This window comes from Bos javanicus, chromosome 3 (assembly GCF_032452875.1).
Source record: "Bos javanicus breed banteng chromosome 3, ARS-OSU_banteng_1.0, whole genome shotgun sequence".
In the NCBI taxonomy this organism is placed as follows: Eukaryota; Metazoa; Chordata; class Mammalia; order Artiodactyla; family Bovidae; genus Bos; species Bos javanicus.
The window spans coordinates 40,624,953-40,639,350 of NC_083870.1; the positions used below are offsets into that span (position 1 = coordinate 40,624,953).

Genomic DNA, 14,398 nt, shown 5'->3' on the forward strand with positions numbered 1-14,398 from the left:
TTAAGGGAGATTTATCAGCATCACACAATGTTTAATAAAGCTCCATGAACTCTGAAGATTGTCTAGAACATTTATGTTCTCCCACTATGCTACTGGGGCTTCTCTGGTAGTTCAGCTGGTAAAGAATCTGCCTGCAATGCAGGAGACCTGGGTTTGATCCCTGGGTTGGGAAGATCCCCAGGAGGACGGCATGGCAACCCACTCCAGTATTCTTGCCTGGAGAATCCCCATAGACAAAGAAGCTTGGTGGGCTACAGTCCACGAGGTCGCAAAGGGTTGGACATGACTGAGCGATTAAGTACAGAACAGCACTACACCACTATGCCCCTAATCAATTATCAAATTATTCTCTCAGTTTCCCAGACAAGCCAATATGGCCAAATGGGCAATCTAAAATACTACTATAAAGAATGTGACTATTTTTTCTCTAAACTGTTTTCATCTTGTTTTTGAAAGACTTGCGATTAGAGCAAATTATACAAACATGAACAAATATCTTCAAATGCCATTTTCCTAAATGTAACAAGATGGGAAATGTAACACAGATACTTGTGCTCCAAATAAAAGACCTATATGTCAGGAAAACTGTCGCATTCCATTATAATTTGAATCTACGTATAAATAGTTGGCAAGGACTGGTTGAAAGATGGTGTAGGAAACAAGTCATTCTCTGTGAAATTGAAGGTAGTGAGGTGGTTCTCTTTCTGCTTCCCTCTGTCCTTTTGCTCTTTTAGCATTACGCTTCCTTCCACTAAATTCATCTCCTGTAAATTCACGGACAGGTACCTAGGAGACTCCAGACCTGGCTAATAGCTACAGGTTAGAGGGGTAAGATATAATTAATTATTCCTTACTATGAATCCACTATATTTCCTTCCAGGGCATTAATTCAGACTCAGGTTATGCTTCTCTGGGCAGTGGCCAGAGGAATTCAGACCACAGAGTACAGAGAGCATAAGGTAGTAATAACTCTATTCACCCAAACCACTTTGCCTGAAAGGACCCATTCACTGCTGTGAACAGGCCTGAGATGTGACCAGAAGGTGGGACTTCCTAGACTGACTGCATCATTTCTCACCTCCCAGAACAGTATCAGACCATAGAATTCTCTATAAATCAGGAAAGCTATTGAAAAACAGCTTGGAACACCATTTCTACATATTCCCGCAAGCATTAGAACCCTCTCTAGGTCTTGCATTGACTTAGGATTCTGCTAGCTTCACAAATGATGTACTTCCAAACTCTGTATTCATTTTACTATTTTACATTTAAGAGAAGACCTCGAAAATAAGTTTAAAAATATACAAAGAATTGGACAAAAAGAATTCAGGTTTCAAAAAAAAAATTGTTAACTGAAAATTCCAACAGACTTTTCATTTTGTCATTTTGAGAAGATAAAAATAAACTGTTTCTTAAAAAAAAAAAGAGAGAGAGAGAGAAGATGAAGGATAATGAAGATGATAAATTTCAGTATATTTTTCCCTTTATTGTTGTTCAGCCCCCTTAAGGTTCTTAATTTTTAATCCTACATTTCACATTCAAACACTGTATGACATTTAATTATTTTATTAAATTGTGTTAACAACTTGAAAATATTTCTCTGCAGCTGATATAAGGCATCTCAAACATTCTGCCAGCAACATTATCAATGCAAAGTATTTTTTTAACCTATTATCTTTAAGAAGTAAATTTCTTGATGTGGGAATGGTTCTTTGTCACAGAGTGAACAGTCATGTTGAAAGTATTTTTTAGTTGCTTTCCTCATTTGATATGTCTCTTATACACGTCCTTGTACAATTAATTCCATCTTGGACTTCGTATAGTTTCTAGTTTCTGAACACCTTCATCTCTTAAACCACATAGTTAGAATATCTTGTTAATCTCATGGGTCATGAGCCATTTTTTGATAACTAGTAGAAAATTAGATTCCTAAAAATTAATGGACATATGCATCTCATGAACTTAGCTGAGAACTCTTAAGCCTTGAAATATCTTAAAATCTCAGCATAGGTCCTGGCCAAAGCTTCCAGTTTTTACCAACACGAAAATGTATTCATTCACTCAACCCATCTCTATTGAATCCCTAATGTATGCTGGCACCTTGTTGGGCTCTGTTCCAGAAAATTTTTGAGAAACATCTTAAGAAATATTAAAGAACAAAAAGGAGCCAATAGGAAGGGATAATTTAAATGTAGAAAAAAAAAATGACTGAAGAACCTATACTCCAGGTTTAAGTGGATTACTTGGAGGAGGAGTAAGCAGAAGGAGTTTAGAAATCTGTCCCTTCTCATTAGTTTCAATGTGGAGTGACCATATTTTCAGCTCCTGAGGCCCTTTATAGGAGCTGTGGGCCTAGACGCTTTGAGATCTCCGCTAGTGCTAGTTGCTTTCCCTGACTTTTCTCCTCTCCCTCTGCCCCCTCAACCTGGTTCAGTATTGAATCAGTTGGAAAATTAAATTACTCACCCCCTTAAAGTCAGCTCCCATATATTTCTTTCTCCTCCTGCCTCAGAGTACAGTTCAGTTCTTTAAGAGACTTGCCTCTGAATGAAGCTAGCGTAGAATTCAAACATTCAAGAGAGAAACCTGTCAGTTTCAGACCTCGAAGGAGAGCTTCCCTGTAAGATCAAGGATTTTGACCTCTGGGGTCTCTCCATCTCACCTTCATCCCTTTCTTTTAATTCTCTGTTTAAAAATAATAGTAAAAAATGCTTTTCGGAGCAGGCAGAGCAGTGAATCCGCTGGTTCCACGTCTGCTATAAGAAGCAGATTTTTGCACAGGGATAAGGTTACCGCTGGCAGCCCAAAACTCCAGCGGTGTGGCGGTTCAGACGCTGGGCTCCTCCCCTCCCCCGCCGACGAGGAGAGGCTCACAGACGGGTGCAAGTAGACAAGTAGCTGTTTTTATTGAATACAGAAGCTCCTTGAAAACTCTGTGGACTCTGGGGCTCTCCTGCAATTCCTTTCATTCCCAAAGTGCTGGAGCCAAGCACGCGTCCCCCGTAACTCCCTCCCATTTCTTCTCCGGGATTTGGATAGGAGAGGAGGGAGGAGAGGAGTGGGGAGATGGAGGGTGGTTGGTGGGCTGGGCTTGCGGGGAGACCTGATTCTCCGGCAAAGGAAAGGGGGGCGGGCTCGGGGCCGTCCGCTAGGCGTGTGATTGGGTCTGACCTTCAGCGGGCTTGTCAGTTTCGCCCGGGGTAAGGGGGGCGCGGGAGGGGAGTGGGCGGGGGAGGGGGCTGCCCGGAGCCTCTCGTCCGGCCCACTGACGGCATGAAGCCTTTAGGGGCACGCAGTCCTCTCAGATTTTTGGTTGAAGCCCCTCATCTGCCGTCAGTCTGAAGGCAGGGCCCCGCAGAGGACAGATCGGAGGGTCCCGATCGGCGGGGCCAGCCGAGAGGGAGAGGAGGGGGCGAGAGACAGGAAGGAAGCAAACCATCAAATTTAAGAAAAAGCCCTTTGACTTTTTCCCCCTCTCCCTCCCCAATGGCTGTGTAGCAAACATCCCCGACGATACCTTGGAAGGGACGAAGTAGGTCTGCAATCGCGATTTCGTGGGTTGAGTTCACAGTTGAGAGTGCGGGGCTCGGAGATGGAGCGGTGGTCCTCTAGGTGGAAAACGAAACGGTGGCTCTGGGATTTCACCATAACAACTCTCGCACTGACTTTCCTCTTCCAGGCTAGAGAGGTCAGAGGAGGTAAGAAAAAATGGTTTGGGGGAGGTGGGAGATTGCTGTCGGTCTTTCTCATTCTGTGCCCCTCCCCCCTTCCTTCTTCCAACCCCTCCCCCGCAAACAATTCTCTCAAATAAAATCCAGATTGTAGCTGCCACCAGGTTGGAAGTGAAGACTGGTGAGAGAGATGGATGTAGGCGGGACAGTAATGGGAGAAGAGGTAGCAGGAAAAAAGATCTGTCAGGCACAGAGCCTGCTGAAATGCCCTTCACCACCTTCCAGGGGCTTTGAAAAGAGGAAAAATATTACCTTGAACACAGAGGCAGTTGTACAAAGCTTTTGTCTGAGGAAAGGTCCTTAGACTACCTTTGAACACATCTGGTTTCTGCAGATTCTAACTAATGGAAGTCTTTTTTAAAGGTGAGCTGAGGAGAGAATATAGAGAAAGGGCATAGAATGAGCCTTGATAAAGTTCTTTGTCTGGAACAAAGTGAGAAACAAGCTGTTTTAAGGATTTGAGAGAGACCAGGGGGAATGAATCTTGAAGACTGAGAATACTTTGTGTGTGTGTGTGTGTGTGTGTGTGTGATCTTGAAGAGATAGCAAGAGGGAAAAAATGGCAGATTAAAAGAAATGGATGGAGATAGGAAGAACACTCTTCCCGGGATTTTGCACCTTCCTCCCCTCTGTGACCCCCCACCCTCAACTTCTTCTTGCAGGTTGGACGTGCAGTTCTCTTGGAGAATGATGAAACTCGCCAAGCAAATGGGGTGGGGGCGGAGGAATAGGGATTGGAAGGAAGGGGAGGGGGCGTGGGGTGGGATGGGAGGAGAGAGGTAAGGAAAAGTTCCTACGTGGCACCACCAAATATTCAATGACCAGACCTGCTGGGAAGACTGCAGCTCTGTCAGTACCCGAGGAGGGAGAGCGACTTCACTCCTCCCCTCCGCCTCCTCCCTCCCCTTCCCCCGCCCTTTCCCGCAAAGGCATCTGGCTGGAGCGGTCCGTTAGGTGCTGTAGACACGGCTGGCGGGAGGACGGTCTCCTTTGGAGTTAAGGGAGCCCAAACAGTTTATAGTAGGAGAGCAAGCTTTGTCGGGGTGTGCAGAGAAGTAGGGGTAAGAAGGAGGGCGGCGATGATTGGCTGAGGGAGAAACAAATTGTCAACCCCAAAGGCTCAGGCTTTAGCAGAAACCTGAGTCTGATCCTGGTGGGTGCCAAGATCTGAGTTCTCCTTTGTGGGAGTTAGCGCTCCCGGAGGCCGAACTCTGCGAAGCCAGGTCTGTATTTCTTCCCCACACTTTGTGATTGTTCACCTTCCTGAGGAGCAGGCAGGGATGGCTTATTCCTCTGTGACTTTTCCTGGCGAATAGTACAGTCAGAGACTCATTAGGACTATCTTTGAATTTTTGAATAAGTCATGCTGATTCATTCATTTCTACATTTTAAAAGATAAATAGAAGAGTCTTGAAAGTGAAATCTATCAAAAGTTTGCACTTTACCTTTGGTACCTGGTCACCAGCGGGATTGGTCGGTTCTGTCCTCAGGTCTGCCCTCTGCTGGTTTTCTTTATTATTTGGAATTAAAGCAACTGCCTCAGGATATAAGGCCTCCTAAAATCCTTCTAAGTACAATGATCCTGAAAAAGGACACTTGATTAAGGAAGAACAGGTATACTGTTTCCTTTTGAACTTTTCCAGCTATTTCTTTCGTCCAAACTTGGGACAAGTATCATAATGGCAGCTTTTTGTTTTTAATATGGAAACTAAGACTTTCTTCAGTGAAGACAGATGCACTGTAAACTCGAGAGACTTATAGGTATTCAGGGATTATTTCACTGAAGATGTTTCACTTCCACACGGGGGCTTCTTTAAAGCTCTTAGGAGATCAGAAAGGTCAAATTTATACACTTGTGATGCATAATTTTCTCATTTAAATCTAGCTGCATACCTAAAACTCTTTTAAACAAAACATCTTGGTACCACATCAAATAACTGGTGGTAAAAGAAACTTCTCTATTATTACAAAACCATCTAAAGTGAGAAGTAGGGAACTTTAAAGATCATGTTGTAGTTTCTGTTTGTTATTTTTGATGAAATATCTTGAAAGCTATATGGTTATTTGTATCTTCACATTGTTTAAGATTTGGTGTTCATTTCACCAAATTGCTAGGTGCTTATTCTTTAGAAGGAAACTATATTTACTTAAACCTACTTTTGTAGGCATTCTTACCACCTAATGAAATTCAAAAAGGAAATACTATATTAATGCTTAAAAAGGAAACACTAGCCTGAATCATCACACAAAGGAAAAATAAACTTAGTGTCCATCCAGTTCTCATGCTAGCCTTTATATTTGCAATTGATGTAACATTGAGTTAGTTTCTAAATAAGGTATTGTATACCAGAATTATACTATATATATATACTATATAATATACTATATATTTGTATTTATATATAATACTATATATTATATATTTGATTTCTCTGAGTTGCAGTGGTATGATCTGACTGTTAAACTGAAAGATAATTTAAAGATAACTTTTATCTAAAATTTGTATTTCTTGGATTAAAAAATGCTTAAGTCTAAAAAGTTCTGGGTTCATAATAAATTGGACTCTAAAAATATGCAGTAAAAATATGTAGTCAGGATCCTGATGCATCTTACAGAGAAAACCTTACAAAGAAAATTTCTTGGAGTGAATGAGAAGAAAGTCAGTGAATTCACACAGTCATATTATTTTACTTTGCAAATCCAAACTCTGTAATTTAGTAATCTTTAACTTACTTTAAAAATTTTTGGTATTTATTATGGTTTAATAAGAAGAAAAGAGTAAGCATTATTTCTTATATTTATTTGCATTAACTTCAGGATCATATTTCATATACTTGCTTATGGTTAATATAAATGTTTTATCTCATGAATTTATAGATTTCATATTCAGTTAGTTCAGTACTTATTAAGATAGAACCTGAAATTTACCTGGAATTTATAGTGACTATAACTCATGACTGTGTTCAGATTGGTGGTTTTATGATAGATGGTTTTAGCAGTTTTTAAAGGAGTTAAGCTAAATTGAGTAAAAAGAAAATATAATATCTGACTGAATCATTTTGTTGCTAATTAAAATGGTATTCTACCTTTGGTGGTTGAGCCAATACTGTGCCTTGCAAAACGTTGATTAATTTTATGAAGAATTTTCGAAGCTTGTCAGTAGTTGGTAGTGATTCCTGCTGAAGTGTTTTGAGTGCCTGGGATCAGCAGGTGAAATGGTGCTGGCTTCCAGAGTATGTGCTAATCCAACTTTGGGAAGAGATCAAGCTTGTCCCTTAGGTTACTCAATCAGAAATCAGTTAAAAATCAGATATGCTTCTGATAGCAAATGAAGTATCTTCTATGATTATTAATATTGTGTTTTCATTTGTTTTTTAAAGCAAAATCAACAAAGTCTGTAATAAACACTGAAAAAAAGTAGGTAGCTCATGAGAAACATCTTCCTGAATCTTTTATACAGATAACCTTAGTTTAGGTGGCACATATATATTCAGTTAATTATAGACACTTTCACAAAATTGTCTATTAGTTTTAATATTAAGTATATTAATATTTTAATGTGACAACTTTATAATTAATACTTTGTTAAAATCTATAAAAATAATTCTGTAAGAGGTATACACAGAGTTTTAAATAAAATTATGAAGTTGCAAAATGAGAAATGTATATATCTAAATAGTATGATTGCTTATGATTTATATAATTAAATTTTAGCTTCTATGTTTGCTTCGATTTGTGACTAAAATTGAAGGGGCACATTATTCAAGTTATCACTAAAATATAGCAAGGCAAATATGGCCCCCTTTTCAAATTTGTGGGTAGGATTTCTGACAAAAAATAAGTAGTTGTCTTTCTATTTTTAAATTTTGTTTCTTTTCTGAGACATTTTTCTTCGCTCTGGTTAACTTATTTAGGCACTACCTATGTAGTGATAATGAATGGATTTGAATCAAGTTTCAGTGAGAGTGTGTAATAAAAAGCTGAATTTTTCAAAAGAAGAAAAGGTATTTAGATTCTTTTAAAGAGAATGCTAGAGATAGAAATTCTTATAAAAATTGCAACTCCATACTACCTTCTCACTTTACTAATGAGGAAACTAAGGCACAGAAAAATTCTTAACTGAATCCTGTCTCTAAAAAAACTATATTCATATAATAGTCAAGATTTTCCATAAATGAGTAGGATGAAATCTGCAAAAATGATAAAGTATCTTTAAATAATAGTAGTCTGAGACTTAATAGAATAAACAATTATTAATTTGTATGTATTTGTGAAATGTAGAATCACATATATTGCTTAAATATATGTGCTGGAGTTTAGATTAGTGAGGATAGATTAAGTGAAAATGATGAATCAAAGAAACACAGGAGATTATAGAACATATTTAATAATTCCTCAATGTTCTAAATTTAGATATAGGTAATTTTTGATAATTTGTATTATTAATATACCTAATTATGTGATTCTATAAGATCTGTATCAATGTAAAAAGTGTAACAGTTTATAAAATATTTTTGTATACATTTGTTGCTGGATTATGAACATAGTTTTTTTTTTTCCCTCTCTAAAGTTCCTAATAGAGGACCCAGTACAACTTTGAATTTTCAGGAAGCTAAGAAAGTTATATGTTTATTTCAAATAAGACAAATAATGTCAAATTTCTCTTTTCATGTTGATTTTATATTGATTGGGTGATACATATTATATCTAATTGTATGTTTTTTATTAATAAGTCAGATAATGAATTGATTTTTACTTGATACGGGTTATTTGTTTAACAGATAACCTTTTTTCCAAACAAGCAGTCAGCTTTGGGAAAAAAATAACAGATGCGCTTAGTAGTGCAAATTCTAATTCAGGTTTTTCCTTTTGGATTGTCAAAGTGTCTAAAAGTACATAATCACCTTTTACTTTGGGAATAAATGGATAGTTAATTTATAGAGAAATACTTCCTTTTCAGGGGCTACCATGATATGCGGTGCTGACAATGGCTAAGATAGAGCTAGTATTTCAACCATGAAGTTTTTTCCTCTCTTTCGGGAAATTCAGTACATGTCCTTAAGGTCCTGAAGAAGATACTAAGGAAATTAATAGTTCTACATATGACTAACTCTGTTTTATATGAATACAGGGTTTTATACATATTGACCCAGCCCTATCATTCAATATAATTTTTAGTGATGATGTTTAGGTATTTAAAAGCCAGAATCATATTATATCCTAAATGCACTTTTCTTCCTGTCCACCTTTGGAGAAAGTGCAGTTGGTTTGTGATCTTAGGAATTCAAGGGAACTGCAGAGTTGGGACTGAGGGCTGATCTGCATTTCTGCTTTTACTCCTCCACTTCTCCCATTTAATACTGGGGAAATGTGACCTGAGCTGGAAGTGGTGAGAGAAAATCAAACTTTTTTTTTTTTTGAGCATTGAAGTTTTGTCCCTTAGCAAAGAAGAGAGGTACACACAGGTGCTATAAAAAGTTACATTGCTTCTTACGCTTTCTTCCTGAAGAGTCTATTTTAAATGCAGTTTTCAATGTATACTAAAATTACACTATAATGAATTTCCTAAATTTGGACTTTTTTCTACTGATTTCTTTTGCAATTAAATTCAGAACCCAAAGGGATTTGCTTTTTTTTTTTTTTTTTAACTACCTTCTGTATTCTAATGTATCTATTTATTTCTCCTTTTAAAACCCTAATATGCTTTTATTTTTATAGATAATTGTGATTTTTTTTTTTTTTACTTTCAGTTGTGTCAGAACTCAACGTGAACAATACTCTTGGGTAGAGAAGATGAAACAATTTTAAAGTGATTTAGTGAGCAGTATCTATTTATCAGTTGCAGTCTTTGGCCTACTACTGACTTGGCTAGTGGTTCTTTAGACATTGGCTGATCACCAGACCTACTGTTATCTGGTAAAATAAACTCTTTGCTTGCTGCGCATGGAATTAGAGACAGTGCTATTAATTTAGTAGAAAGAACTCAGAGAAAAGAAAGGTTATCGTATTTCAGAGTAAGAGACCAGTTTAAATACGACTTGACAATTGAGAACTAAAACAAACCTGTGTAAAAGTGCTTCAGCACAATCAACTTTTGCAATCCCTCAAACCTTCATTTTCTTTTCTTTTTCTCCTTAAAAAGCATTTCTTTCTTATTTTAACCAAATTTAATTGCTCTTGAATGGCCCTGTACTGTACAGTCCAATGAAGGTCCCTATTCATAGAACTTGAGCGTATAGGATGTCAGTGGAAGCGTCCTTCCTCTATCTGACTGGTAAACTCACATCCGGGCTTATAGGACCAAACCTTAGACTGTATGAGGCAGTTGGCTTTCCTTTCTCACTCAGACTTTAACAAACAATTTCCCGAAAGGATGACTACTACAAAAGAGCAGTAGTTGCAATTCCTGACAAAACTAGTAAGAAGCTCTAGCACATTTTCCTACTTTGTGCTCTTAGGTACCACTGCGGAGAGTCGTAAGTATTAGTGGTGCATGCTAAGTCACTTCAGTTGTGTCTGACTCTGCGACCTTATGGACTGTAGCCCACCAGATTCCTTTGTCCATGGGATTCTCCAGGCAAGAATATTAGGGTGGGTTTTGCTGTACCCTCCTCCAGGGATCTTCCTGACTCAGGCATTGAACGCAGGTCTCACGTCTCCTGCACTGGCCAGCAGATTCTTGACCACTAGCGCCACCTGTGGTATTTGCCCTTAACTCTCTTTTCAGACTAACTGTGAAGTACAGCCTTCTACTTGCTGTCACTCTTTGAATGCTGATGAACCTTCAAAATACTTCACTGGTTTTGAGGACAAACGTATTGTACAGATGGCCTAGCATGATGTAGAGTGCCGTTCTGTATGTCTCAGACTCAGGTTTCCCACTCCAACATCATGCACCCTGCACACTAGGCATGTTAAACCTCTTGACCGTCTTCTCCCCTGTCCTGGAACGCATTATTCTTTTTTGCCTGGAATGTATTTTTCCTTCTCATCCATCTAGCAGATACTTTCTCATACTTCAAAATTTAACTCAAGCTGCCTACTCCAGACAGATATAGAAGCTCTAACACTGAATGCATATGTCTCCTTGTAAGCATTTTTGTATAGAATCTCATTCATTCTGACAGTTGTCTTAGAAGTAAGCTAATACTACCATCTCTATTTTACCCATAAGGAAACTGAAAAACAGATAAGTTAATTGTCCTACTTAAGACCATACAGCTACTGTGTGACAGATCCAGGATTTGAACCCAGACAATCTTGCTCCAGAGCTCTTGCTTTTGACCATCTGCCCATGTTTACTTTATTGTGTATTCTTTTTATATATAAATAGTTTTTAAAAATAATTTTATTTATTTCTTTTTTGGTTGCCCTGGGTCTTCAATGCTGTACACTGGCTTTTTCTCGTTGAGGTGAGCGGGGGCTACTCTTCGGGGCTACTCTTCATTTCTGTGCCCTGGCTTCTCACTGCAGTGGCTTCTCTTGTTACAGAACACAGGCTCTAGGCACGTGGGCTTCAGTAGGTGCAGCATGAAGGCTCAGTAGTTGTGACTCACAGGGTCTAGAGCACAGGCTCAGTAGTTGTGGCACGCAAGCTTAGTTGCTCTATGGCATGTGGTATGTGGCATGATCTTTCCTGGATCAGGGATCAAATCTTTGTATCCTGCACTGGTAGGCAGATTCTTATCTACTGCACCACCAGGAAAGTCTTATTGTATATTCTTAACGCTTTTGCACAGCCTCCCTGACTATGCTTATGATTATGGTGCCTTGGGGCCTAGCAATAATGCGCAAATCATGCAGCTGTAACCATTGTAAATATCATGTTAATTGTGCAAATAACTTGAATGCTACCAAGGAAAAATATAAAGAGATTTTGGTGAAAGATGATGTCATAATTCAAGTGACTCTTCAGCTTACGCTAAATTTCAATGGTGAAGGACCTGTCACTCATCCCATTTTAGGGACAAATCTAAGCCTTAATGATGGCAGAAAACCAAAGGGCAGTGGATGGAAGCTAGCATGTGTTACTTTATTCCTTTGACAAAGGGGAAATTGACAGCTTTGTCTGTAGGTGTTCAAGGTTCAGCTTGGGGTTGGCCTGGTTTCATTAAGTAACAGGGACACTTACAAATTGCTGCCTGTTCTAATCAGGATCTATTACAAGGAACAACAGTTCTATTCCACTTTGGGGGATTGATGTATGGGAGTAAGCTTATTACCTTCAGTATAAAGTGTCAGATGTGATTATCTAAAAGCTGTTTGAATGTAATCAGCTAGGGGAATGTAACTGAAAGATACATGGTCTGCAAAAAAAAAAAAAAAGGACACATTATAATTATTTTAAAAGTTCTTCATTTATATATTAGCCTTCCTCTAGGAGTTGCTGGAGGGTAAAGACTGTGATTTAGTTTTCTTTCCCTAGTGTCTGCCAAGATGCCAGAATGAACACAGGATATGATATAGTCACCATTTAGATTACTAATTACCTTCTTGCTTTGCTCATCAGACTGGAACAAGGTTAAAATCTAGTTAACTTGGAGTGGTGTAAAGTGACCTCCTCATGTCATGTTGTTAACAGTGATTAGAGTCCCCCTCCCTCTTTTTCTTTACTCACTCTCTGAAAGTGAATAAATTGCTACTTCTTTCCAGCTTTCCTCATTTGGAAAATAGTTTTGCACATTCTCTCCAAAGATATTTTTATATACTTGAAGCTTTCAGTTGACCATACTATCTCTAAAACTGTAGTTTGCTTTAACATAGTAGTATGACTGATAAAATGCTATATGAAGTTATATTTTTGCTTTGACAGCAACATAAATCATCATTTCACTTGTCTATTGGTGAACAGGAAAGTTTAATTCAAATTTGATTTCAATCTGTAAAAGTAATAATTGAGAAAACCCTGTTGTATATCATTTTTCAAACCTTTATTTCAGTTTTGTATGATATTAAGGGTTGTCTAATTTTGCTTAATGACTATTAGGAAAAGTAGCCTATCTATATTTATTGCATTATGATTATTTCAGTAAGATAGTTCTTCAAGTTAGAAAGCAAATTGCATGTTGCATATATAATTATGTTATTATGAAGTACCATCTTTAAGAAGGAGTACTTAAAATTTCAAGTGCTTAATAAGATTAATAGTCTATAGCCATAGAATTGTTTTGGATAAAAATATATTTTTAATATTCTATTCCTATCCATTGTATATTTTAGTTCCACTAAAATCATCAGGATGAGTATCTTTATCTGCTTTATTTCGTGTGCCCTAAGCATGCAGATTGAAACCTATCACATAGTAAACATTTGGAAAATTTTTGTTGAATAAGGTAAAGATGTTGACTGTAGCTCAGATGAATTGCTTTTCAATAACTTAATCGATAACCTGAGATAGGATATAAATTATGTAAATAAGTTGTTGGCAGTGTCTGTGGAATATACTTAACAGATTTTTGCTGATACTGTTATGATTTCTTGGAAATGGCTGTCTCTGTTTTGTCTCCAAGCAAACTATGGTCTTTATGATGAATACTCTCCCAATCTGCTTACCATTACTTTTTTTACACAGAGTTTAGTTATTATCTCCTCTAGGAATACCTCTTCTTAACCATGGAGACTAGGATAATTGACCTTGTGTAGCATCCTAAAGCACAGAAACCTTATCATAGAATGCCATCTAGCACTATACCTGGAGTATAACAGATGGCCAGTAAACATTCATTGAGTGAATTAATGAGCTCATAATTAAGACATTTTTATTAAAGTCAATAAGACAGGAGTACTCAATTATGGCTTGATATCACAATCATTTCCAGTCCCATCCCTGTGCATATTGATTGAGTAGACTTTGTACAGAATCCAAGCATAACTGCTTTATAAGGCTATACATATAATTTTGATGCACAACCAAGGATTCATGAACCTTCTGAAATAGGAAATAAATGTATATAAAAATGAGGATTGCCTAGTTTGTATTACAGTGTACTGGAAGTCAAGTGAAAGATTATTTATCTGCTATGTGCAAATCTTCTGATACATACCTTATTGTCAAACAGAAGTGGTTCTGCATAAAATAATATAAGTAGATCAACTGATCATGATATTGATAATGCTTTTTAAAGAAAATCCTCCTCTTCATAGCATGTAACAAACTAAATGCTAATAAATATTTCTCTTCTCAACTTAAAGTCAAATTATTATAATGAAAACATAATTTTAGTTTTATAATAGCATATTTTAATAGCTTTGGGCTTCCCTGGTGGCTCAGCTAGTAAAGAATCTGCCTGCAATGCAGGAGACCTGAGTTCCATCCTTGGGTCTTGGGAAGATCCCCTGGAAAAGCGAATGGCAATCCAGTCCATTATTCTTGCCTGGAGAATTCCACTGGACAGAGGAGCTGCAGGCTACAGTCCATGGGGTCACAAAGAGTTGGACATGACTGAGTGATTTTCACTTTCAATGGATTTGACCACTTATAAATCAGACTTTATTTTCTTGGGCTCCAAAATCACTGCACATGGTGACAATAGCCATAAAATTAAATGATGCTGATGAACCTGGACAGCATATTAAAAAGAAGAGACATCACTTTGCCCACAAAGCTCCCTATAGTCAAAGCTATGGTTTTTCCAGTAGTCACATACAGATGTGAGAGTTGGACCATA

The 14,398-nt window shown here is 37.7% G+C and overlaps 1 protein-coding gene and 1 pseudogene across 3 annotated transcripts in view; both read left to right on the forward strand.

Moving 5' to 3' along the window:
* Positions 1-3,264: 3,264 nt before the first annotated feature.
* COL11A1 (collagen type XI alpha 1 chain) overlaps positions 3,265-14,398 on the forward strand; it is a 226,869-nt gene continuing 215,735 nt past the window's right edge. For 2 of the 3 annotated variants that reach the window (XM_061411027.1, XM_061411031.1), the window contains exon 1: positions 3,266-3,698. In XM_061411027.1, coding sequence (XP_061267011.1) covers positions 3,593-3,698 — 106 coding nt within the window. In that variant the 5' untranslated portion in view covers positions 3,266-3,592. Of the gene's footprint in view, positions 3,699-14,398 lie in introns of all 3 variants that reach the window. The other variant, XM_061411030.1, reaches the window with a different exon arrangement.
* LOC133245037 (superoxide dismutase [Mn], mitochondrial-like) lies at positions 9,972-12,011 on the forward strand (annotated as a pseudogene).